Source organism: Staurois parvus, unplaced genomic scaffold, assembly GCF_062004578.1.
Source record: "Staurois parvus isolate SC_StPar_1 unplaced genomic scaffold, SC_StPar_1.0 ptg000021l, whole genome shotgun sequence".
In the NCBI taxonomy this organism is placed as follows: domain Eukaryota; kingdom Metazoa; phylum Chordata; class Amphibia; order Anura; family Ranidae; genus Staurois; species Staurois parvus.
The window spans coordinates 6,526,205-6,551,287 of record NW_028317817.1 but is presented as its reverse complement, the minus strand read 5'-3'; the positions used below and the strand labels follow the sequence as shown (position 1 = coordinate 6,551,287).

At 40.2% G+C, this 25,083-nt stretch overlaps 1 protein-coding gene across 2 annotated transcripts in view; it reads left to right on the top strand.

The window, feature by feature from the left end:
- RBMS3 (RNA binding motif single stranded interacting protein 3) overlaps positions 1–25,083 on the top strand; it is a 751,114-nt gene that overhangs the window by 375,371 nt on the left and 350,660 nt on the right. For both annotated transcript variants that reach the window (XM_089690799.1, XM_089690800.1), the window contains exon 4: positions 22,900–22,991. In XM_089690799.1, the coding sequence (XP_089546925.1) occupies positions 22,900–22,991 (92 nt within the window). The remainder of the gene's footprint in view (positions 1–22,899; positions 22,992–25,083) is intronic.

Below are 25,083 nucleotides of genomic sequence, written 5' to 3'. Positions count from 1 at the left end.
TAGGGGTGTGCTTTGTCCTACCCCCGAAGGGGTTGGACCACTACCCTGATCCCCCGGGGCACGAAGCTCCTGACAGGGACAAGGTTCCCATTTGGTCCTCCTGGCCAAAAGGCCTGGTGGACCACCGTTCCTTATGCCCAGCCGAAGCCGGACATCCTGTACTTGGTTAGGGGGCTCTCCCGAAGAGAAAACCCCCTAGGGATCAGGGGAGGAAGGAACCAAAAGGCCACACATCCTCCCCCTAGACTTCAGGGCAGGCCCGAGGACCCACACCCTCCATCCTGTGAGAAAAACACACACATAAGTAAAAGTGACAAACGTGGGGTGAGAAAAAATAAATAAATAAATAATTAAATAAATCTATAAAAATAATAAAAAAGTGGTCGTGCCCAAATTGTGCACTGACCAGGCCCTGAGGCCTGTTGCAAAAAAATTGCCCAGGACTTGGCCAAAAGGCCCGGTCCTAGAGGCGCAGTGCAAAAAGTGTTTTAAACGCGGTGACCATGTGCTCATTCACAACGTGGGGTCCCACACCCAAGTGCTACTCAGAGCGACTACTCAGGGGGCACCGTGTTTGCGGACTTTCTGCCTCCTCAGCCCCTGGCCAGACCGAGGTAGATCCGTCCAAATCAGGAGGTACTGGATCTTTCCAGTTTTCTCGGGGGAATTACTCCCAGGGCCCCAGCTTAACTCGTGGCGCTCCCCGGTTTCTGTCCCCCCGGTACTAGCCTTCCGGACCCCCATCATACCAGTGAGGGTACTATACAACAGCCATCCCCGCAAAGCTAGAATGGTCGGGAGCACCCCCACTGGACACTGATAAGAACAGATACTACACTTGATCTTAGCCAAAAGGGGTTCACATATACTTTATGTTAAAGTGTTACTAAACCCACAGCATTAAAATAAATCTGTATATACAGTAAAGCATGCTTGTTATACTCACTGTGGAACTTAGGGAGTTAATCCTCTGCATTGTCTAAAAACACTGATCCTGACTTCTCCGATCCTCCCCTTCTTCTAGTGCCCACCTCTTATATCCTGATAAGACATATTGTGTGGAGACACTCTGCATATGCTCAGTTTAGCGTGTATTGCTAGAGAGTTTTTTTTTTCTTGGGAGAGTGCATGTGATTAGCACAGGGCCAATCAGCACTGTCTACACAGAGGTAAGGGGTTTTGCATCCTCCTAGAGCAGAAAGAAAACTCCTCCTATAAGCTTTACCAGTGCTCTGCTGAACACTGATAGAAGTCACAAGACTGCTCTAACTGCTGATGAGAAAAGACATTTAGCAGTTTATATTTACTAGAATAATTGCATTTCCAGGTTCTGTGTATTGTGGGAGACCAGAAATAGTGGATGCAGGGTCTTGGGTTTAGTAACACTTTAAGGGAAAATTCCATTGCAAAGTAAAAACTCTCTTTAATGTAAACAGTCTATTTGTCTTTGATAAATTAACCCCTATGTCTCTTACAAGCAAACCCAGTCTATTTAAAGACCACACAAGTACTGCAACTGTGGGAAAATAGAATTTTATTTAAGCTGCACAAACCAAAATGTGCTTCCTACTTTTTATTCTAATATTCTTGTAAGCAGCAGAGTTTCGGTAGGCAGGTGTATAATCCTGAGTACTCCTGAGAAAACCTAAAAGAATCCCATTCCCTCTTAGCAGAAAATGAGAATATATTGACCCCTCATGGTTCAGAGATTTGCAAATGGAGAGATCTAAAGCAGCTGCAGTACTGGTAGAGCTATAAATGCTTGTTATAATAAAGTTATCTTTTGCCTAGATATAATAGCATGGCAGCAATATATTTTTCTCAGTATTGTTATAGCAAAAGCTGTTAGACAAAATAGAGTGTATTATTTTAAAATATTTTATTTGTTCAGTCCTTCACTGAATTTGGAGTGTCTGTGCCAAATAGAGATTATTCCATGGTGCACGTAGCTATATATTTTTAATTTTCGACATATGCTATAAATTACTGGGATGATCAATAGCAGCATAGCCTTTTAATTTGCTGAAATTTCTCAAAGGAGTGTTGTGTGCACATGGCATTGAGCAGACTTTGGTGTTGTGCCTAGCAGTTTTAAAAAGAACATATTAGTAATGCTTTGCCTAGGCTAAATACATTGCTCAGCTCCAGAAAATGCCTCCTCAGATGCCAATGGACAGCTGCCAGTTAAAGTTGGCAATCAATAGTTGATAATGCAAGAGCAAATCCTAATTTCAACGTGTTTGGTAATTATTTGCACCACTGGTCATTTTAATTGGGCCAATTAACCTGATATTATATATTAGCTAGAGTATTTCTATTGTAAACTACTGCCCATTCACTAAGAAAAAGGACATATAACAAGATCTAAACATTGCTAACAAAAAAATCTGTCTCTGTGTTTATCGTTATTTTACTGTGCAGTTATATTATTATGTGCATTATTATTTTTTGCCCGCACATACCGATTGTTTTTAATTTACCTTGCCATAATGATCACTTGTTCTTGAAGAACATCAAAGGCTCTTGTAAATCAGGACATTAGATATGAAAGTGCTCAGAACAAAACAAAGAAAGTAGAACATGTAAATAAAATCCCTGTTATTAGCCCATTTTCTGTATTTCACAAAATATTGTATGCATTGGAAGATGATACCATGCACAACGTTGCATATTTTATGTGTACCTGTGTGTAATAAAAATCTGCAACAAGTACTACATAGCCACAGTAGTATTTAGCAGATTGATCTAAATAGGGATTGAAGGATACTAGGGGGGAGATTTACTAAAACTGGAGAGTGCAAAATCTGGTGCAGCTCTGCATAGAAACCAATTAGCTTCCAGGTTTCATTGTCAAAGTTTAACCAGTTCAGCTCCAGAACTCTTTTTTTTATTTTTTGTATGTAAAAATCTTAATTTGTGCATAATAAAATTACTTAACTCCCTAAAACATTATATATTTTCTGAAAGCAGAGACCCTGTAAAATAAAAAGGTGATGGGTGCAAATTTTTATGTCACTTGATATTTGCACAACTGTTTATTAAATGCAAATGTTCAGGAAAAAAATATAATAAAATGAATTTTAGTGCATAAACCACAATATAATACCTATTTTTGGTTAAATATAAAAGATTAGTAAATAAATACCAAACATTCCTTTGCGTGCACCGGTGATATCACCAAAAACTACGGTGCCCAAAAATCACCATAGCTGATGCTTTAACCACTTCCCGTCCAACCCATGTATATAAACGGCCGGATGGGAGCAGTGCAGGGGCTGGTGGCTGTTTATAAATGTCCCCCCGCTCCCTGCTTGTGCAAGCTCCCTGGGAGTGCACAGCACCGCGATCCAGTGCCCGCTGTGTCCTCCAGACACAGTGGAACACCGATCGTTGTACGGGACCTCTGTGTGAGGTCCCGATCATGTGATCACTGATTGGCCAATCAGTGATCACATGAAGAGTAGCAAGCAGGATGTCACTTCTGACATCATTGCTTACTACTAGTGAAATCTGTGAATGATCACAGAGATCACATGGTACAAGGCTATTCACAACAGCCTTGTACCATGTGACAAGCTGTGACCAATCACAGCTCACATAGTATTTCTCAATGGCTGCAAGAATGCAGCCAGAGTGAAGGAGAAATGGTTGCTTTTACAGCCTTTATGGGTGTAAAAGCAACAAAGTGTAAAAAAAAAAATCCTCAGCACCCCCCACAAGTAGTACAGTGTCACTATGGTTATAGTATATATGGGTGACGGTATGTAAAAAAAAAAAATAAATAAATAAATAATAATATAAAAAAATAAAATAAATATGTAAAAAAATTTAGAAAAATTATAATTTTTGGTTATCAACTGATTTGGGTTATTTTTTTTTACTAAAAAGATAATTTAATAAATTTTGGACAAGATTTATGAAGAAAGATTATTTATTTGCAAAATTTTATAAGAAAAACACTTGTTTTCAAAATTTGTGGACTTTTTCATTTATATAGCAAAAAAACATAAAAATCCCAGTGGTGAATAAATACCACCAAAATAAAGTTTTATCTGTCTCAAAAAAATGCTAAAAAATTCATATAATTAAAGTGTTGCATGACCACGCAATAGTCATTCAAAATGTAATAGCACTGAAAGCTGAAAACTGGCCTGGACAGGAAGGGGGTAAAAGTATCTGGACTTGAAGTGGTTAAAAGCCTTTACAGCTCATCAATTTAGAGTTAACTATGGCATCTTCTGCTAGAATAATTGTTCTCACTCTGACGTTCACAGCTATATGTCACACATGTGGTTCGACCCCGGATTACATATGAGTGCACACCCCGGGCTTGCGTTTGCTCAGATGTGCTGGGAAGCAGGGCTTGCAGCTTTTTTTTTTATTTTAATATATTTTCTTATAATTAAATTTTTTTAATTATTCCTTCATTTCTTATTTATTTTTAATTGATTGCTATCACACGGGGTTCATAAACCCCTATGTGATAGCACTGGGCAGGTGACAGGTATTCTTTATGGAGACATTAGGAGTCTAATAGACTTGGTGAAATGTGTCCTCTGGCTGTACTGGACAAGAAATGGTGACATGGCTTCCAATTTCATTGTTTATATGTGAGATCGAGGCATGGATTTTCCTCAATCTCACAATGCTCTCCCTCTCCTAGCCATGTTGTGTTCCCAGGATCTGGTAAGAGCAGAAGAGCCCAGGAACCATGGGAGGAGGGGGGCGCTGGCACACACTGCCGTAGCTGTGTACGTCCAAAGAGTTGAACTGGTGAATTGAATAAGTTAGAAGCCAATTGGCTACCATGCACAGCTGGATATCGTATGTACTCTCCAGCGCCTCAGGATATGCACAGCCAAAAGGGAACCCAAGGGTACCAGGACAGCGACAACCAAAGGAAATGTTCCAGGGGTGCAGCCCTCCTCAGACGGGGAAATCAGCCATTGGATAGAGAGAAAACAGGTGGCGCACACACCTAGTGCATTATCCAAGGTTTATTGTAGGAATGAAATAATAAAAACATACTCACAGACGAAGCATGTATCTAAAAAGCATAGAAAAATGACAATGGCCACAACGGCAGGCAAGGTGTTCTCACTGTCAGTGCGGTCAAATGGCTGACGCGTTTCGGGGATGAATCCCTTTCCTCAGAGCTGATGACCAACCTCTGATGCTGATGTATGGTGTATGGACAGAAAGAGCCTTGCTGTTGACGCGTCAGCCATTTGACCGCACTGACAGTGAGAACACCTTGCCCGCCGTTGTGGCCATTGTCATTTTTCTATGCTTTTTAGATACATGCTTCGTCTGTGAGTATGTTTTTATTATTTCATTCCTACAATAAACCTTGGATAATGTACCATGCACAGCTGCACTAGATTCTGAGTGCTCCAGTTTTAGTAAATCTCCCCCTATATTTCTTCCCTGCTGTGTAGCCTGTACTGGCTAAAGTAATTCCATAATTTCAATTCAAGGATCACTTCCCCCAAAACATATGTATTGGTTGGGTTGACATCACTTACCACCCTTTTGGGTAATCAGAGGGCAAAATATTTTTTCTGAAAGGCTTGATGTACCTACCTACTGCTGCTGTTTTGAAGTTTTACTTTCTCTGCTGTGTTAATTTGTTGTATATTCCTAAAAATGCAACAAGAGTGAGATTGAAACATCAGACAACAGAACCAAGGTATCCTTTATAAAGTATACATAAAACTTCTATGTGAATTGTTTTCAGGTTACTTTGTAGCAGAGACTTTTATTTAAAAAGGAAATAGTCAGGTATATGACTTTTGAAAGAAAACATTTTTTTCACAGTCACATGTTACATGTTTATTTAAAGTAATGTAAACTCAAATGCAAAAATCACAAAAATTGAAATGTTAGTGTAATTTAAAAAGTAATTTTAATCTACAGCTTTCATTTAACCACTTGCCCTCCAGAGGATTTACCTCCTTGTAAACCAGACCATTTTTTGCGATACAGAGCTGCGTTACTACAACTGACAATTGCGCCGTCATCCATTGCTGTACATAAATGAAATTTATGTCCTTTTTTCCCACAAATAGAGCTATCTTTTGGTGGTATTTGATAAAATGTGCATTTTTTATTTTTTTGCGCTATAAACCAAAAAAACAGACAATTTTGAAAATAGAACATATTTTTGACTTTTTGCTATAAAACATATCCAAAGAAAAAATTTAAAAAATCAAATTTCTTCATAAATTTAGGCCAAAATGTATTCTGCTACATGTCTTTTGCTACAAAAAAATCCCAATACATGTCAAATTAATTGGTTTATGTGAAAGTTATAGCATCTACAAATGGAGGTATACGGATATTCTGGGTTTTTGTTTTTATACTACTAATAGTGGCAATCAGCGACTTATAGCGGGGCTGTGGCTGGCATTCTGACACTGGGTGGGAACTGACTAACTGCCACTGACATCCCCAGTGACATTAATACAGTGATCAGTGCTAATAAAAAGCAAAGACACTGTACTAATGATACTGGACAGGAAGGGGTTAACATCTGCGGTGATCAAAGGGTTGACTGTGTGCTGTGTGTGTTTTACTGTGTGCTGTGTTTTACTAGGGAGACATGCTGTTTTGTATCTCTCTGCTGTGCAGAGAGATACAAAACAGCATGTCCATGCTGACAGGAGAGACACCTGTGTTGTTTACACACAGGTCTCTCCCCTGTCAGCTTTCCCCGATGATCGCCGAGTACTGGCCGGGAATCGCCAGCCGGGACCCAGCGATTGACATCTCTAGCTGCCAAAAGCAGCCTGGGTAGGGTGGCGCATGTGTGCCCTCTACCCGGAAATGTAAGTCACATATATTTATTTATTTCAGGTACTTATATAGCGCCATCAATTTACGCAGCAATTTACATATATATTGTACATTCACATCAGTCCCTAACCCTCAAGAGGTATACAATCTAAGGTCACAAAAATAGAGCAGAAACAAGCCACCTAAAATGACACGAATAACTGGTGTCATTATCATATCTCCGACTCACTTGTATAAGTGTGGATCCATAAACCCAAAAAAAAGCCTAGTGCTTTTTAACATGATTTTATCTGTTTGACATGTTCACCGTGCTCATGTTTAACCTCCTTATGATCTATGTGATCAAATAAAGTATTGTCTGAATTTTTTGAATTCATATTACTCCGCGTGGATCATTTAGTAACCTTCTGTTTTCAGGTAGGGGTGCTCTTGTCACACTACCATATTGTTTAGTATACAATCTAAGGTCCCTAACTTACATTAATACATACACATACTGGAGCCATGATTACGTGGTCTGCATGATTTTGTGCAGCCCTGCTGCCCTGTAGCAGTATTTCTGCTATAGGGCGGAGGGCAAGTGGTTAAATAATGTCTGGTGACCCTGCCATAATAGTCCTTGTTCAGAAAAATCCAGTTTTAATGCTCTGTCAGTGTCTCCCAACTCCTACGTTGTCACCCTCCCACACAGGTGTGACAATATTTCAACTATGCCACCACTGCTGCCACCATCAGAAAATCTGTATGCAGCCATCTCTGAAGGAGATGCATCAAAGGAAGGAAAAAGGTGAAAAGAAGTATTTTAAACGTATGGATGAGTGTAGGAGGCTGGCAAATTGAAATATCCGTGTTAAAACGTCATTTGCTACCGGTGATAACAGGTAAAAACAGCTTACATCTTTTGACCAAAAGGGACCAAAGGCTTCTTTCCGACAGGTGGTAAGCTTATCTCTGAAAAGGGATCCACGGTGGATTGTGTTTTGCTTATGGCTGTGGTGTGGCCCATTAAGTTCAAAGGGTGAGTCTGGCAAGCGGTGCTGCCTGTCAAACTCTACAGTCAGAGTTAAAAATACATGTGTATAGCCTTGTCAGGGTGTCATGTTTGAGTTCCAGTGGGCCACAGAGGGGAGTAGAACCACTGCTAGGCTGTGTGTTTTTACTGCCCCTGGCCACCAGTGTGAAAGAGCACAAAGATATACTTGCGGTCATCCTCAAAGTAAGTCTTCTCAGTGAAGTCCCGGGTAGCCCCGGTATCAAAGATGTGGAGGGATAAAGGGCCCAAGGCCACCACCCCACTGTAATTGGAGTACCCTGGTAGCAATTGGGGATGGGCTTCTCACAGTAGCTGGGCCTTACAGAAAGTCTGCATGCTATTGGGCTCTTGCCCAGCTTTCCACACTCTGGTTCTGACAGTAGAGGGTGTGTTATGTGGCTGCAGATTACTTGCCCAGCTACATCTGCCTCATCAGGTGAGGTCTTTCTGAGCTTCTGAAGGAGGGACGCTGAGGAATTTATACAACTTGGGCATGTCCAGAAACCAGGGAGTTGTGCAAACTGCAGTTAAAGGGGGCTGCATCTGCAATCGAGTAGGGTTAGTAAATGGACACTCTACTGTGGATGGTAAGCTATTGCCACTTGTTCCAATAAAATACTGTTTTCACCTACACCTTCTCAATGCTTCAGATGTCCATTAGCCTCTTTCAGCCACTTGCAGCTTACAAATGCAGCTGCACATCAATGCTCAAGGCAGAATTATTGATAGTGACAATGGTGCACCATACCAGTGTAGTGGTTAAGAGCATGACTGCTTGTAGCCTCCACTCATGTGACATGATGACAAAGCAGGAGAGTAATTGAGAGACAGTTGTCCACCTGAAACAGGAAGTGCCTGAACAATGACACTCATTACAGGATTAACAAATTGTATTTTAATAAAAGCTGCAAATATTAAAAAGGTTAAAAACAACTTTGAAATTGCATTGACATGTTAAATGTTATATGATATTTTAGTGACTGGGTGTAGATCTGCTTTAATGGCAGTTAGAATGGATTTAAATTGGCAAACCCCAAAGTGTTAACGAAGCAGTAAAGAAGAGGGCAGATGGGCACAATTAATTACAACATATTCTTGTTCATGTATTCAAGGATGCAGAACATGTTTTGCACACAGAAAATGCTTAATATTTGTACTGTCGCTGCTGACTGCATGCTGTCTCAGCGCAGATAGGAATGTGTACTGAAAAATATGTCAATTAAGACAAAGTCAAGGGAGTCTTGCTGGGCAGTTCTTTGCATGGTTATTTATTATTTATCTAGAGAGAAGTCCTTGATCAAATGTAACATAACTATGAATTCTAGATATACAAAAGGAAAACACAGCAGGGCACCAGGTCAATGTGGATAAAAACAGTGGAACTTTATTCAAGAGGCACTTACATGTGAATACTTCACAGCCAGTATCCTGGTAAGTATAATGAACTAGAGGACATGTTCATAAGCATGGTGAATAATAACAATTAACACTGAGTACAATGTAACAAAAAATTATGTAGAGGATGGCATGTGTCAAACAATCAGTCCTTCCAAATGGTAGTAGAATGAAGACAGGTGTGGGTGGTGAAGACTAAACACACATAGTCACCGCCAGCTCCTAGCCAAGGATAGGGGAATCCCTCGAGAGATATGCAAAAGGAAAACACAGCAGGGCACCAGCAGGGAGGTAGGGAGAGACTCGCTGTGATGGAAGTGCACCGGAGAATCTGACAGTTGCCGTGGATGACAAGTGGATGGGCCGCAACGCATTTCTGAGGCTCTGCCTCCTTTTTCAAGCTGGCCTGCCCATGAAGCAGAGGGGAATTAAAGGGCGGTTAAATCAGCAAGGACCAATTAGGAGGAGAGGTGGAAGGAGTATAAGGACCAGAGAAAGGGAAAGGATGGCAGGGGGATAGTTTTAAAACATCCAGAGGTGGGCTTCAGCGGTGGGCCAGCTTGATAAAGGAGGCAGAGCCTCAGAAACGCGTTGCACTCTGCCCACTTGTTATCCATGGCACATGTCAGACACTCCTGCTACTCTGCATGGGCGCACGAAGGGACACTTGCACTTCCATCACAGTGAGTCTCTCCCTACCTCCCTGCAGCAATTGTCGGCTCCACTCCTCTGTAGAGAGAAAGTTGTCCTTGCACACTGCATTCACCAGGATACTGGCTGTGGAGTATTCACATGTAAGTGCCTCTTGAGTAAAGTTCCTCTGTTTTTATTCACGTTTACCTGGCTCCCTGCTGTGTTTTCCTTTTGCATATCTCTGGAAGGATTCCCCTATCCTTAGCTAGGAGCTGCCGGTGACTATGTGTGTTTAGTCTTCACCGCCCACACCTGTCTTCATTCTGCTACCATTTGGAAGGACTGATTGTTTGACACATGCCATCCTCTACATAATTGCAAGATTTTGTTACATTGTACTCAGTGTTAATTGTTATCAATCCCCATGCTTATGAACTTATCCACTAGTTCATTATACTTACTTCCTTTTTATCACCATCTGAGTGCTGGATATGCTTGTATTTTTTACAAGGTGTTGTTTATGAATTCTAGATAAACAGTCATTTTGTGAGAAAACTCAGCAATGGACAATGCCTGATGTGTCAGTTGAAATATTTTAAACTCACTTATCTACAGGGTTCTTGTGCTGAGGGTACTACAAAGTATAGCGCCCACATGTCCTTTTGGAGGGATGGTTCCAGTTTTTGATCTATAGACTAGTACAAAAAAAGTGTACTATATAACACTTAACTTGTAAGCCAGTTCTAAATACTGCATTGATTCTGTTCAAATGCTAGGCTAAAGATAGAGTAGTCATGTTCAAATGTTTCAGTAGGTTTAAGTGGTCTTTTTTCTGTATGGCCAGGAATGTGTTGAATAGTTTGGACTAAAAGGTGTCTCTCTTTTGGAGTTATGGTAGATAATTTAGTATCCCCCCCATTCTTTACACCATTTTGTAACTCACAGATAAAGATGTGGGCAATACCAACCAATAACAGCACCGACTGAAAGAAAGCAGATAAAGTTATGAGCTTCTGGATGAATTAACAGGAATTATTTGCATATATGGAACAGATATAGTATAACATATGCTTTCAATGTTATATTATTTAACAGACCAAAAGAAAGCAAAAATGAGGCACTCATTGTTATAACATATATACATTTTAACCACTCCAATACTGTGCACTTTCACCCTCTTTCTGCCCAGGCCAATTTTCAGCTTTCGGTGCTGTCGCAGTTTGAATGACAATTGTGCGGTCAAGCAACACTGTATCCTTATGAATTATTTTATATTTTTTTGAGACAGATTTTTCTTTTGGTGGTATTTAATCACCGTTTGTTTTTTTTGTTTTTTTTTTGCTAAACAAACAAAAAAAGACAGAAAATGTAGAAAAAAAATTCTGCAAATAAAATGTTGCAAATAAGTAATTTTTCTTCTTCACTGATATGCAATGATGAGGTTGCACTGATGGGCACTTATGAGGCTGGGCTGATGTGGCTGCACTGATGGGCACTGATGAGGTGACACTGATGAGGTGGCACTGATAAGCGGCACTGATGGGCACTGATGAGGAGGCACTGATCAGGCTGCACTGATCAGATTGCACTGATAGGCACCACTGATGGGCACTGATAGGTGGCACTTATGGCCACTGATAAGCTGCACTGATGGACACTGATACGTTGCACTGATCTGCACAGATGGGCACTGATTGGCACTGATAGTGCTGCACTGATGATCAGGGTACTGATGATCGGTGCCCTGATTATCAGTGTAAACAATGTACTGACAGTCTTGAGTGTTATCAGCTCTCATTTCCTCACACACCCATAGCTTGTGAGGAAAGGAATGCCAATACTGGCAAGTCTGTTTACATTTGATCAGCTGTGATTGAACACAGTTGATCACATGGTAAAGGGCCTCTGTGATTGGACCTTTACCCAGATCTGTGATCAGCTGTGTCCAAAGGACACAGTGGTCACAGAGCATACCTGATGCATGCCCAGGTTGGTGTGCATGGGGTAGGGTTCTGGGAGGACGTCCATGGACACTCTCCGAGAACTGGACAACCTTTCTGAAGCCATCTTTCAGCTACAGGACAGTCAGCAAGCGGTTAAAGTAATAAGAAGTATACTTTAGTGCAATCTCACTGAGCAGTAATTCATCAGTATGCTGTAGTTGGAAAAGCTTGAAAATGTTTTACGTTATAAGAAGAAGGAGGTCTTGTGAAGAAGATTTGGATGTGTGATGTTATAAAGCATTTGAGCAGGAGGCAGACAATATAGATGGATCCATAGTTTAAAATATGATACCAAGATATTTATTACATTATGGCAGTCGTCCTGCAGAGGGGCAAAAATGATATTTGCCAATTGATAATTAGCCTCTGCTTTAGGGAATAACAAGTGCAGCTGCTAGGCTTACCATTCCTATTAAACAGTATATTAATGCTTGTATCCACAGTCTATTTCTGGCCCTCTATTACTAGCCATTATCTTCATAGAGGTTCCCATAGACGATATATCTCAATGGCTGTTTTATGGCTAAAATGTGGTCGTAGATCTAGAAAAGATTGGCTTCTATAATCTTTCCTGATCAGTACACCAAGTCTTACAAATCTTATGTTACACATTTTCTTGCAAACTATCTGCTTTAGTGTTTTGAATTTTTGCTATGCTTTAATGTCTACCTCTTTATGGAAACTAATTGTATAATGGTGTGGCCTATTTCTGATATATCCTACTTATTATGTGTAACAAGGATTTACTTAATTTAGTATCCTTTAATGACATCTGCCTCCCATTCCTACTCTAATCCATTTAGAGTGTGTTTGTCATCCGATAAAATGTGTTCACAGCAGAACTGCAGCAAAAACAACTAAATTCACTGTTAATATACATATGTTACCTCAGTCACAGAATATGTCATTCTCTTCTGCTGAGATCTAGGTAACCCTGCCAGGTAGCTCAGATAGACCTGTGGCTTCTCTGCGGACTCCACAGTAGTTACACTATAAAGCGGACTGACCACTCATGGGGCCCCCGGGCAATAGGGTATCATGGGGCCCCTGTGTCCTTGCCCACACTCAAAGCACATCCAAAAAATGTATAAAAAAGGTACCAGGGGCATTTCATGGGGCCCCCTACTGACCCCGGGCACTCAGGCAGTGCCCGAGTGCTTGAATGGTCAGTCCACCCCTGCTATAAAGTCATCTAGAACCCACCTAGGCTTATAACTGGATTCTAAAGGAGCAGCTGCAAGTTTATGAGGTGATAACTATGCAATCTCCTCCAGTCAGGCACCTTCCATCCAAATGAATCCACAAACCGACCAGAGGCATTAACACTCGTTGGACTAATTCCCTTCCCCACAACACTGTACTGCTGGCAATCCACTGGAGAAATGGAGAGGATTAAACAAAACCTATATGCTGCGCACTAGTATAAACAGGGGTGTCCATAAATACACCAAGAGTGAATGAATAGAACCTCCCTTCTACATACATCCATAAAGAGTATAATTTATTCAGCAACCATAAAGGAATAAACACAGTCATTTGTTCAGATCAGGTCACATCCAAAGCCTCTGTACATTAAAAACATAGCCCAGCACTTGTTGTGAAGGTGGTCATCAGGGATCACATACCAGCCGCTAAAGTCCTAGGAAGACCAGGCAACAACTGTCGATATCCCGCGGGTGTACCCTGTGCCAGCCAAATGCTCAGCACCTGGGGGGAGGGGTAAAACCACCTAGGAGATGGCCACTGTGTGTGTATGTGGACCCAGAAGTGATGTCTTCCAAATCCTTGGATTTGATAAGGAAGCCAGGAGCTTTGTCGAGGGGGTGCCTCTCTTCTCTACAATCAAATCTAAGCGCTCCCTTTACTGAGCTCTGCAGTATTCAATTTCAGCTATACTCCCCCTTTTTTCTGAACTCTCAGACAAGCTGTATAAATTCAGCACTTTGAACAGATGTAGAGAAGAGAATGCTGCTAATAAAGGTACAACGTACTGTATGTAGGAGGATTTGTTTCATCTCTGTTTATCAAATGAGGCCAGCCACTTCACTGTGTCTATGTAAGGGTTTACAACCACTTTTAATTCTATGTAAATGCATTTAATAATTTTAAAAACATTTCTAAACAACTGCACTAACAGTGATTATGTCGAGTGTTAGTACAGGCTTAATTGATAGAAACCCACCAAGTCCGACTATAGTATGAACCATTAAATCTTAGCACAGCTTCTTCTGTGTGCCCCCAAGCCCCTGCAATCTTTGATTAAGCTCCAAGTTGGAGCTCCAGCAGACCCAATATCTCACAATGCAAAGCAGATGCCTCAGGAGCCAACACAGAGGTGCTCACAATGAATTCTAGATGGATTTTTGTAAATCTTGGCAAAACATTTTTATCAGTTTACATAAATTTGATCAAATAAAGCAGATAATTAAAATAAAGTTGCTAAGTGATTTTACAATGTGACACGTGTTAAAATACAATATTAAACAATAGTGAATTATTGTAATGAAGTATAATAAATGTAATAAACTAAAGCTAAATATGTTCATAAGCAGCTTAGACATTTCATAAAGAGAATGATGAAAGATAGTGAGAAATTTCTCAGGGTAGCAGCCAGGACTATATATTACATTAATGGATTTAATTTCAGGATATTGGGAGATATCCAAGCACCATTGGAACGCAGTCATGTTGTTAAAAGTAAAGGAAGGTGAGAAGCTAGATGTAGAACTTTGGTAAAATATTTAACAGTTTTTCTAAGTACTGAAAGGCTCTTAAAGGGAACCTGTCATGAGAGAACCTATGCTGCCATTTTCCCCGAAAATACTAGTTCCCTTACTGCCCTGCTGAAATTCTGGCTTTGTTAATTGCTCAGTCACTTTTGAGCAAGAATGCTCAAAGTCCAAACTGCACATTTCTTGCTTAAATAGTAGTAGTACTTAGGTGGCACAGCTCTTACTTTAGCCCTGCAACTTTCTTTTGATTGATTTACATTTAAACATGTACAAGCTGAATTAATAACTCTGTAAAAAATTCTAGATCTGGTGTATGGATAGTCACACGTTTTCTTTTAATTTTGGACAGAGTTAATACCACTGACAGTTATTTTTTTTTAGGTCTGTATCCTGTTTGGAAGATTTACTTCTACATCCTGTTCTGGAGACACAACAGGAAATGTAGGGAAATCTCTATAAAGTGAAGGGAATTTCCCTCTTAGGCAGTTGTCTCTGTAACAAGTGCCCCCATTGTAAGAGAGAGTGTATATACCTAGCAGTAACAGACAGCAATAAAAATCTGACAAGGGTTCTAACCTTTTCTACTCTATCCAGAAATAAAGGAAAAACATTTTTGGCTATATAAATCCCTAATAACCAACAATATTGTCTGTAGATATACCAAATATATATATGAGGGGCACTTTACTAGGCCTTCTTTTCACAAATAAGTTGCGTTCATGTAAAGTGCACCTGTGCCAAGACTATGAACTTTGAACTATTTTTATATTCTTAACAACAATAATGGAGCTTTGAAACAAACCACGCCTGACCTCTCTATCTGATTTTGATATGAAGTGTTTTTTATTGTCAAAGATCCCCAAAGATCACAACTAAGAATCTAAATCCAGCCATAGATGGTTCGAGCCATGTATGTGCAGGATGTATGTACCCAAGTTGATTGATCAATTAACTTGGGTACAACCATCCTGTAGGATTTTACATGTGATTAGTGATTAGCAGTAATCAATGTGTTCTCCCTGTGGGAACGGCTTCCACCACTAAGAGAACACAATGGCTTCATGGGAGGGATTCTGCCATTAACACTGACTGTGTTAATGGGGGAATTTGTGGTTGCAGAAAAGAAAATCACTCCCACTATGGCTGGCTTAAAGTCGAGTTGGTGCCTAACAGCTTAGAAACATTTTCTAGGTGTTTACATTAGATGACTATCAGTCTGCCAATATCTGCAGGAAAAAAGCTAAGATTTTACTGTCTGTTTTGTGAAATTTGAAAATAAATTTCTCCACAACACTTATAGATACAGAAAGTGAGGGCTTGTTTATAATATGTATATGCTTTAGTGTACATTATTATTATTATTTATTATTATTATTATTACATCTCGTTTATATAGCGCCAAAGGGTTTGCTCAGCGCTGTACAATAGAGGGGTGGACAATACATGAAACATTACAGCACCTACAAGCAGCACACGAGGGGTTATAGGGCCCTACTCTTTCGAGCTTACAATCTAGGAGGGAGGGGGTAGTGGTACAGGAGGAAGTGGCTGTGGGGGATGGAGTGGTAGGAGGAATTAAGGAGAGCAGCAGTTAGGTGAGGGTGGGTAGGCTTCCCTGAAGAGGTGGGTTTTCAGGGAGCGCCTGAAGGTGAGGAGGGAAGGTGACAGTCTGATGGATTTGGGTAGTGAGTTCCAGAGGATGGGGGAGGACCTGGAGAAGTCTTGTGAGGAGGAGACCAGGGAGCAAGATAGAAGGAGGTCCTGTGAAGAGCGAAGGGTACGGGTAGGGTGGTACTTGGGAATCAGGTTGGTGAGGTAGTTAGGGGCAGTGTTGTGAAGGGCTTTGTAGGTCAGAGTGAGTAGTTTGAATTTGATGCGTTGGGCGATAGGGAGCCAGTGGAGGGATAGGCAGAGGGGGGTGGCAGAGGTGGAGCGGGTGGTGAGGTGGATGAGTCTGGCCGCTGAGTTGAGGATGGTCTGAAGCGGGGAGAGCCTGCACTGGGGTAGGCCGGTGAGGAGGGAGTTGCAGTAGTCAAGGCGTGAGATAATCAGGGAGTGTACGAGTAGTTTAGTGGTATCTGGGGTAAGGAAGGTGCGTATTTTGGCGATGTTCCGGTGGTGGAGCCTGCATGTGTTTGTAAGTGATTTGACATGAGGTTGGAAGGAGAGGTTAGAGTCCAGAATGACTCCAAGGACTTTGGCTTGCGGGGCGGGAGGATTGATGGTGGTGATGTTAGTAGTGATGGATAGGATGGAGAGGGGGCGCGGGCAGGAGGGAAGACGAGAAGCTCGGTTTTGGAGAGGTTGAGCTTGAGGAAATGGAGCGACATCCAGTCAGAGATGTCGTTTAGGAGGTGAGTGATGCGGGCGAAGAATGTGGGGGTGAGGTGGGGGGTGGAGAGGTAAATTTGAGTGTCATCAGCGTAGAAGTGGTAGTTGAAGCCGTGTACATAATTTATGCACAGGTTCCCTGTAAAGAGGAACTGTACTCTGTAAGCTCTGCCCCCCAAAAAGGCAGGCATATCCCTGCAGATGATTTTGCAGTGGTCCCCCTGCAGATGATGTTCCCCATTACTGACTTACTATGCCTTGTTCTGCACTCTGCGTCTGTGTGAAGGTGGCCATCTGGAAGAGGCATGGCTTTTGCATCCTCGTGTCAGAGCTTCCAACAAAGAGAGAACAGAGAGCAGCAAAGTAATGACATCACCACAACTTACTCCAAATTTAATGAGACTAGTAGTAAGAGGCAGCAGTGTCTTAACTTCCTACTATATATATACAGCTATGGAACTATAGGTACACTCACATACCAGGTTATGCACTGTTTTTTTTTTTCCAGACAAAAGTTACATTTTCAGAGTACTGCTCAAAAACAGTTAACATTTCTAAATTTCCCCTATAACTTAGCAAACCTTCATCTTTTGAGCTCAGTTCCATGTTAAAATCTAATTTACTTGTTAGAAATCATAGAATGGGGATACATTTAAAAGCTAATGGAAGTTTTTTCTTTTTTTGTGTGTTGGGAACTATGCATTTAGAAGAATTAACAAATAATTTGATCAAAGTAGTTGAATCACATGTGAACCTGTTGTGTTAATCAATTTTTCTTTTTAAATTTGCCCTGAAAACAAAAGTGAAAAATGAGTGGATTGGTTTTGGCAGTGTGTGTTTAAATCTCTACTCCTTTTGCAGAGAGTAGCCAGTCAGTCGCATATCACTACTTTGTGTGAGGGCTATATGCATACCTTTTAAACATAAAGGTGACTAGAGTGAACATATTCCTGAATTTTTGTATGTATAAATAGAGAAAGTTTATTTTTAGTTTTGGACATAATATGAAAGAGTTAGAACCACTGCCAAGTTTTATTGTGTTCCTGTTACATAAATTCACCTATTTTGTTTTAATGGTGATTCTTTCCACTGTGCCAGAAAGTGATGAGAAATTCAAAATGTCAGTACAGCAAGGTGATGGCACATCTTCCAATAGGCATACCAATATCAGTGACAACACCTCAGAGACAGAAGGTAAATGGAAAGCTCCCCAATGGCTTGCAAGCTGCAAACATGAACTGGCAGGCTTTCTAACTATTCCCTAGTCTTTCTAACTATTCCATAGTCTTTTTTAAAATTGAAAAAAAGTTTTGGCTATATACACATTAAAGCTGAAAACTAGACAAATGGCTAAATACAAAGATACAATGTTTCACCTGCCAAAGGATTTTATATGTTTGTCTTTTCAATCCTGAGATTTACACTGCACATTGAAGAGGAAGACACTGGTGGATATTTACTGAAACTGGTGCAGCTGTTCATAATACCCAATCAGCTTTCAGATTTTATTGTCAAAACTTAACTGAACAAGCTGAAGATAGAAGCTGGTTGGTTACTATGCACAGCTGCAGCAGATTCTGTGTGCACCAGTTTTAGTAAATCTCCCACAGTATGTACAATTAAAGAACACTGTTTTCTCCCACAACCTCAGCCTAGTGACTATACAGTTAAACTAGACAATTGGATTTCTTAGTTGATTTGTTTTTTATTTGTATTGCTTTTATAATTGTATGCTGATTCATAAATGTTTTGTGGTTTTGCTAAATGTTTATTTACACATTATTTGCATAGGGCGATCATGTTTATGAATGTAGTGCTACCCCTGAAGGTACCACTTGCTAATTTTGGGTTCCCTGTTCTACTCCCTGACTCCAAGAAAAAATCAGTCCATTTGACACACCTGGTTGAATAAGAACACTGTGAACACAAGTGCTAAAGAAAGCAAAATGAATAGTTTTGTAGGGCAATATTTTACTACAGATAATAAAGTCACCAGGTGACCAAAATTAAAATTTAAACTGTGGGTACTTCCCAGATTGTAGGGTTTAGCATTTAACAAAGTCAAAAAGATATGCAGCAAATGACTGTAACAATGGATCTGACTGTAGGGCCAACAGACCCTAGGTGGACCTATGATCCCAGGAGCAAAAGGAGGAAGAAAATACCTTTTGTTAGTCAGCTAAGCCCTGATGCCGCAGGCAAAAAAAAAAAGACAAACCATGATTTTTGAAACCTGGGTAAGAGCTCCCTTTTAGCATAAACAATTACTACACTAGAAAGAAAGAGTTTAACAAGTGACAGATTCTGCAGGCTGAATCCTTTGAGTGGAGGAGTCCTTGAAGCTAGGGTGTCTGCAGTCTTCAGCCAGCCATGAAAGGGCCCAAAGGTACTACTGTGCAATGGCAACCAGCAAAGTGAATAGAATAGACAAGGTATTCCTTTGCAAAGTGGCCTTTAAATGGGTAAGAGAGTAATGCTGTCTGCATGCAGTGTTTCCTAGTGGAGTATTAAAAATTACGGTAGGCCTCAGCACGCTCACCGATTCTGGAGATATCAAAACATTTTAAGGAAGTGTGTCCCAAAACAGGCTCTTGAAGGTCTGCAGCCAAATGAAAGATGCCAGCTTGGCAACCTGATCACCCAGGGACTCAGCGATATCTGCGTGGGTGTATCTGGAGGTAGCCCCAAGTGGCTACACTGCTGATGAGGTGCCTGTGGCTGTAGACCTACGCCCAGTTATGGAGTTTGCTGGTGGGAAGGGTCTCTGCTCGGTCCAGGCAACGACTCCCACACACAAACCGGCAAGAGTGGGGAACAGCCTCTTTCTCCTGCAGATGTGGATCCCAAGTCCCCCTCCACACAGTTCTCTCTCTCTTTTCCTCTCCCTGGTGGCTTGAGAAGCATAGTTGTCCTTCATGGATCGCATCCCAAAGCACAGTCCTCTCACCACCCTGTCCTCTACAGCTCTCTCCCCCATGTACCGGGTAGCCTTTACTTAAAGCTTTCCTGGCTCCTAGCTCTATTCCTGCTGCTGTGGCATGCTGGGGGCTTCAGTTCTCTATTTTCATATTACAATGGGGATGTCAGTCCTCGGGACTACATGTCCCATGATCCTCCCATCTTAATTGGTCTTTCACTTTGACCAATGCAGGGGACAGAGCGGGTAGCAAGTTGGAGCTGCCCTCCACTACATATGTAGTGGGAAGGATCTGCATAATGTAAGTTCTCTGAGAGGTGAGGATGGCTTCTTCAGAACTTTCACCTAAAGTATCGTAAATCAGTCTTTTAGGTGGGCATATTGTTCGCTTTTCTCTCTACTCTTTTGATTCCGGTGATTCTGGTATAGAAGCCTCTTCCTCTGATGGTATAGAAGGCTGAGGAGCTTCTGTGTCCTCTACAGTCAAGGAACTCAGAAGATCTTCCCAGCTTGCCAAGCGTTGGCTGGGTGGAATGAACTCTGGAGCATCAGGCCTGAGGGTAGTTGAAGAACTCCAACTTATGGGTGTGGTAGTTCTTCTCAACCAGTGTAAGACTTCTGCTTACATAGGCAACCTGCTACATGTATCCATCGTGCTCTTGATACAACACCTTGCCTAGTCAATCTCAACTGGCATTGACAAGCTGCTTATATAGTTTAGTCGGGTCGGCAGTCATTAAGCTCCACTTCAGCTGATGGAAAGCTTGCTCACACTGGTCAGTCCACTGATCTTGAATTGACTCCCAAGGCTTCCTGGGCTCTCTGGTCTGTGTAACTGGTCTTGGTGAGTCTGGGTTGTCATCATCATCTTCATTCTTCAACAATTCATTAAGGGGGCAAGATGTTTTAGCAAATCCCTCCACAAATCTTCTGTAGTATGAGCAAAACCCCAGGAATGACCAAAGCTCTATTACATCGGTAGGACATCGGTGGCCAGGAGATGACAGCTTACATCTTCTGGGGGTATTCCTTCAGTGGAGACAACATGCCCAAAGTTATTGATTGGAGACTGCTAAAACTGACACTTTTCTACAGACAACTTCAAGTCTTTATTATGGAGTCTTTACAGAGCCTCCTCCAGATGTTCCTCATGTTCTTCATGGGTTTGCTGAAGACGATTATAAGTACGCCAACACTTCAAACAGCTTCATGTCTCCTACAGTCATCTCCATCAATCTCTGAAATGTCTATTTGGTTATAAAAGGTCTGTTGGCCCTAAAGATAGGTCCATTGTTAGTCATTTATTGAATATCTTTGTGACTCCGTTTAATACTAAACCCTACAATTTATGGAATACGCAGTTTACATTTTGGTCACCTGTTAACTTTATTATCACTAGTAAAATATTGTCCTACGAAGCTATTCATTTTGGTGTCTTTAGGTGTCATGGTGTCAATTCTTTTTTAATATGAACAATAACAGACTAAATAAATTAAATTTTGTGCTATCTGTTAAATCTATCTGTTTGTTAAATTTTGTGCTATCTTGTAACAGAAAGTTTTTATTTAATAATGAAAAATATTTTGTAGAAAGTGCAGTGTTTATGGTGTAAAGAACTGTATTTGTAGCTGCAAAACATCTGTTTTAAAATCTTCAGTTTTATTTTTGGACACACCAGATGTGTTTCAAGAGTTGAAAGAATAGTTATAAATGGATTGTTTTAGTTTTGAGAATGTGCCCCAGCTAAAGTGTTTAGTAATGTGGGGCTCAGATTTAGTAGAAAAAAAATTACCGTGGAGTGACCAAAATTTCTCTGATAGACAAAGAAAAGATGCAGAAATCTGTTCTCCTAGTTAATATTCACCCAGTCTCATGCTGGAAAATGGGAATTTTTTACTCCATTAGAATAATTCCCATATACTGAACACAGCAGCCTTTTTTTTTGCAGTAATCTGATTAAAGCAAAACTCTCAGTAATAGTCAAAATAAATATTTTGAGCTGTTTCACTTTTCAAATGATTGGTAATTGTGTTTATTCACTCTGGTGATCAGATGCCCTCTCATTAGCCAGACTGCTTTTGGTATTTGATAAATGTTCTAATGGTTCCTGTTGTCTTGCAGTGGATGAGATCTCTGCATCATAGAGAGGTTCCCATTCTTTATTTTGGATTTTGCATTAGTTATATATTGTAGGGATTTTTTTTTAAATTTATCCCTTAGCACTTTTCTCCCTGGAGACTCAAAGTGCTTTATCTGCTGTTGGAGCAGATGGTGACACAGCCATATTGGGAGCACTCAATAGAATGTCATACCAGAGCCAATTTTTTTACATAGGAACCAATTAACCTACCAGCATGTCAATGGAGTGTGGGAGAAAACAACTTCCTTCTTTTAATAGGAGACATGCGACTCCAAGTGGCTGATTAATGACCAGAAAGTATGGCATGGTGATTTACGTTTAGGATCAAAGTACCTAGAAAGTATTTTAGGTCAGCAGGCTTCACCCATTGAAGTATCAATTTTCATTGGACTGTCTCTTTACCACAGGAGATATCTGCATTTCATTATTTTCGTAGAAACCCCAAAATTAAGGGACTTCTTTAAAGTGTATGGAAAGGAAAAACCTTTTTGGTTTTGGATAGCATGGGGAAGTGATAGACCCTCTTTCTAATATTAATTTTCTGCGTCCCTAGATATATTTGATCTTGTCCACATGACCATTAAATGGTAAAGAAGAGAGAAAGTGTGGGAAATCCCAAATTTTGGAGCTGCCACTAGAACAAACATGAGGCAAAATCTTCCAATAAGGACAACTGTTCAAATGAGAGAAGCTCTCACTTTGGTTAAATTACCTCCTATTGCATTTCTAGAACAGAAAAGGAAGCAAAATCTCCCTAATGTGACACCAGCAGCAATATGCAACCTGAAAGGAGCTTTAACCTTTTCACTCTATTAAGGACTACAAAAAAGTGATGCCTATACATGAAATTAAAGGATAGTGTGTTTGAAAATTAATTTTCTACATTTTATAAGACTAATTGCTTTGTTTATTCTTTGCAGGGTATGGATTTGTAGATTTTGACAGTCCTGCTGCAGCACAAAAAGCAGTAGCATCACTGAAAGCTACAGGTGTACAAGCGCAGATGGCAAAGGTAAGGAATATTTGTTGACTATAACAATGTGAAAAAGAGATACTATTGTCTCGTATGGCATGGCATTTGTACTACTGCTGTATAGATGTTCTCTGTAATATCTGTACTGGTTGTCCTGGTTAATATGTTTTTTTGCTACCTGTAATAATATAATGCTAAGCATTTTGCCCAAAATATGTCTGGATGTTGCGTTTTAGTTTTCATTTTGGATGTTTTGTTAGATGTAGGTTATTGTTTTTCAGTATAATTGCTGTTGGTGCATTACCATTATTTATGACAGTGCTTAACCACAAAATTATGTTTCCATGTGTTTATCGTGCATTGCTTTGTCTAACTGTCCGAAAGCTTTAATGCACAGTATTTTATTTACTTTTTTAATAAGGGTTTTGAGAGCTATAATATCATACTTCACTAATTACTTTGAGTTTGTATTTTGCTTTGCATTTAAAAAGACATAAAACTATGTGTCAGACAAAAACAACTCCATCACCCCTGGATCAGATCCTAAAGGGAGGCACTGCACCCTTAACAATTAGAACACTTAATAAATTTACTGGAAAAGATAGGAGAAATGTATTTATAGAGAAAAAAAAATCTATATACAGAATTGTTTAAAATACATGCCGCCTCCATTCCACACATGCTGGGAAATATATGCAAAACTGCAGGTTTAATTGCCAGATGAAAGGATTGACTTGTAGCATTTACCTGCTTTTGCCCTGTACCACTACCTGCCAAAAAAGGTTCAGTGTAGAACTAGTTTTCTGATAATTTTTTTGTATTTGGAAATAAAAATGTAGTCCTTCAAAGACCTTATTTGACCTTATATAGTACATTGTGCAACATTTTCTATTAGCCTATGGGAGAATGGAAGTGTGAGTTAGGTGTCATATCCTTTTAGAGTCTAAACTGTTATAGGGAAGCTTTTTGTGTAAAGTCAAGGTATGTAGCTGTTCTCTAAAAACATTTTAGTTGGATTGAGCAGCAATTGTGGAACTGTAACTACAGCCAAAACTTTTTTGTTTAAAAACTTTAATGGAGCTTGTTTTAGATTTGATTGTATATCATGCGTTTGAAGTTATCCCTTTAATATTTTTTATGCTCTAGAGCTGAAAATGTGCATCTTCGCAGGTTTTGTTTGCTATCTGTACTCTTGCAAAAGAGATTCTCCTCACTGGTCACAGGAACAGGAAGTAAGAGGAAATACCCCCAACAGAAACAAATACAAAAATAAAAAATTTGACAAAGATTCTAGCCCTTCCCAGATCTAATAATATTTATCTAAACCTACAGTTAACTTTAGAGCAGTCATACCAGACAATCAAGATTAAAGAGCAAAGTAAAATGGTCATGTTGGATATTGGATAATTACAGAGTTGTGACAGCTCTGCATAGACATGACTACTCGAGTGAAATGAACTGTATAACTGTTTTTTAATGTGCATGATTAGCGTTAGACCTTTGTTGACAACACATTGTTATACTGTAATAAGTATCTCAATAAAAGCCTAAACATGACCTCAATTACGTTTTTCATAGAGTATTATTTTCTAAAATGAATATATAAACTGGGTTGAAACTTTTCAACTAATAGCCAAGTGTTCCCCTGATGTGTTAGGTGCTTATCAGGCCATAACATTTCTTCAAAACATTAACAACTCTGGACACTTCCTTCTTGGAATACTAATCTCCCACTTGTATTTCCTAATGCAACCAGCTCTATTATAATATAGATTTTCCTTGCATTTCCCACTGATTGTGATCCTTTAGTCAATCAAGAAGTAGAACTCGGTCACATTGGAAATGCCTGTTGTTATGAAGTAGCACATTTTTAACTTATCTAGTTACAGAATTCAGCAGGACTTTCTCCTGGAGTCAGACTAGTAGAATGGAAGAGGGCTCCTATCAGAGTTCAGTGGGTTTTTTTGTAATATGTAAGCTGAACTCCAGCCTTACCTTTAGCTTTGTGCAGTTGTACAGGCTACTTTCGTGAAAAGGACTGAAAATGCTTACTCCGATTTCACTGTAAAGCTACAGCAAGTCAGATGGAGCCCCATTTATTTCCTGACTGAAGGATGTCCAACATCATCTA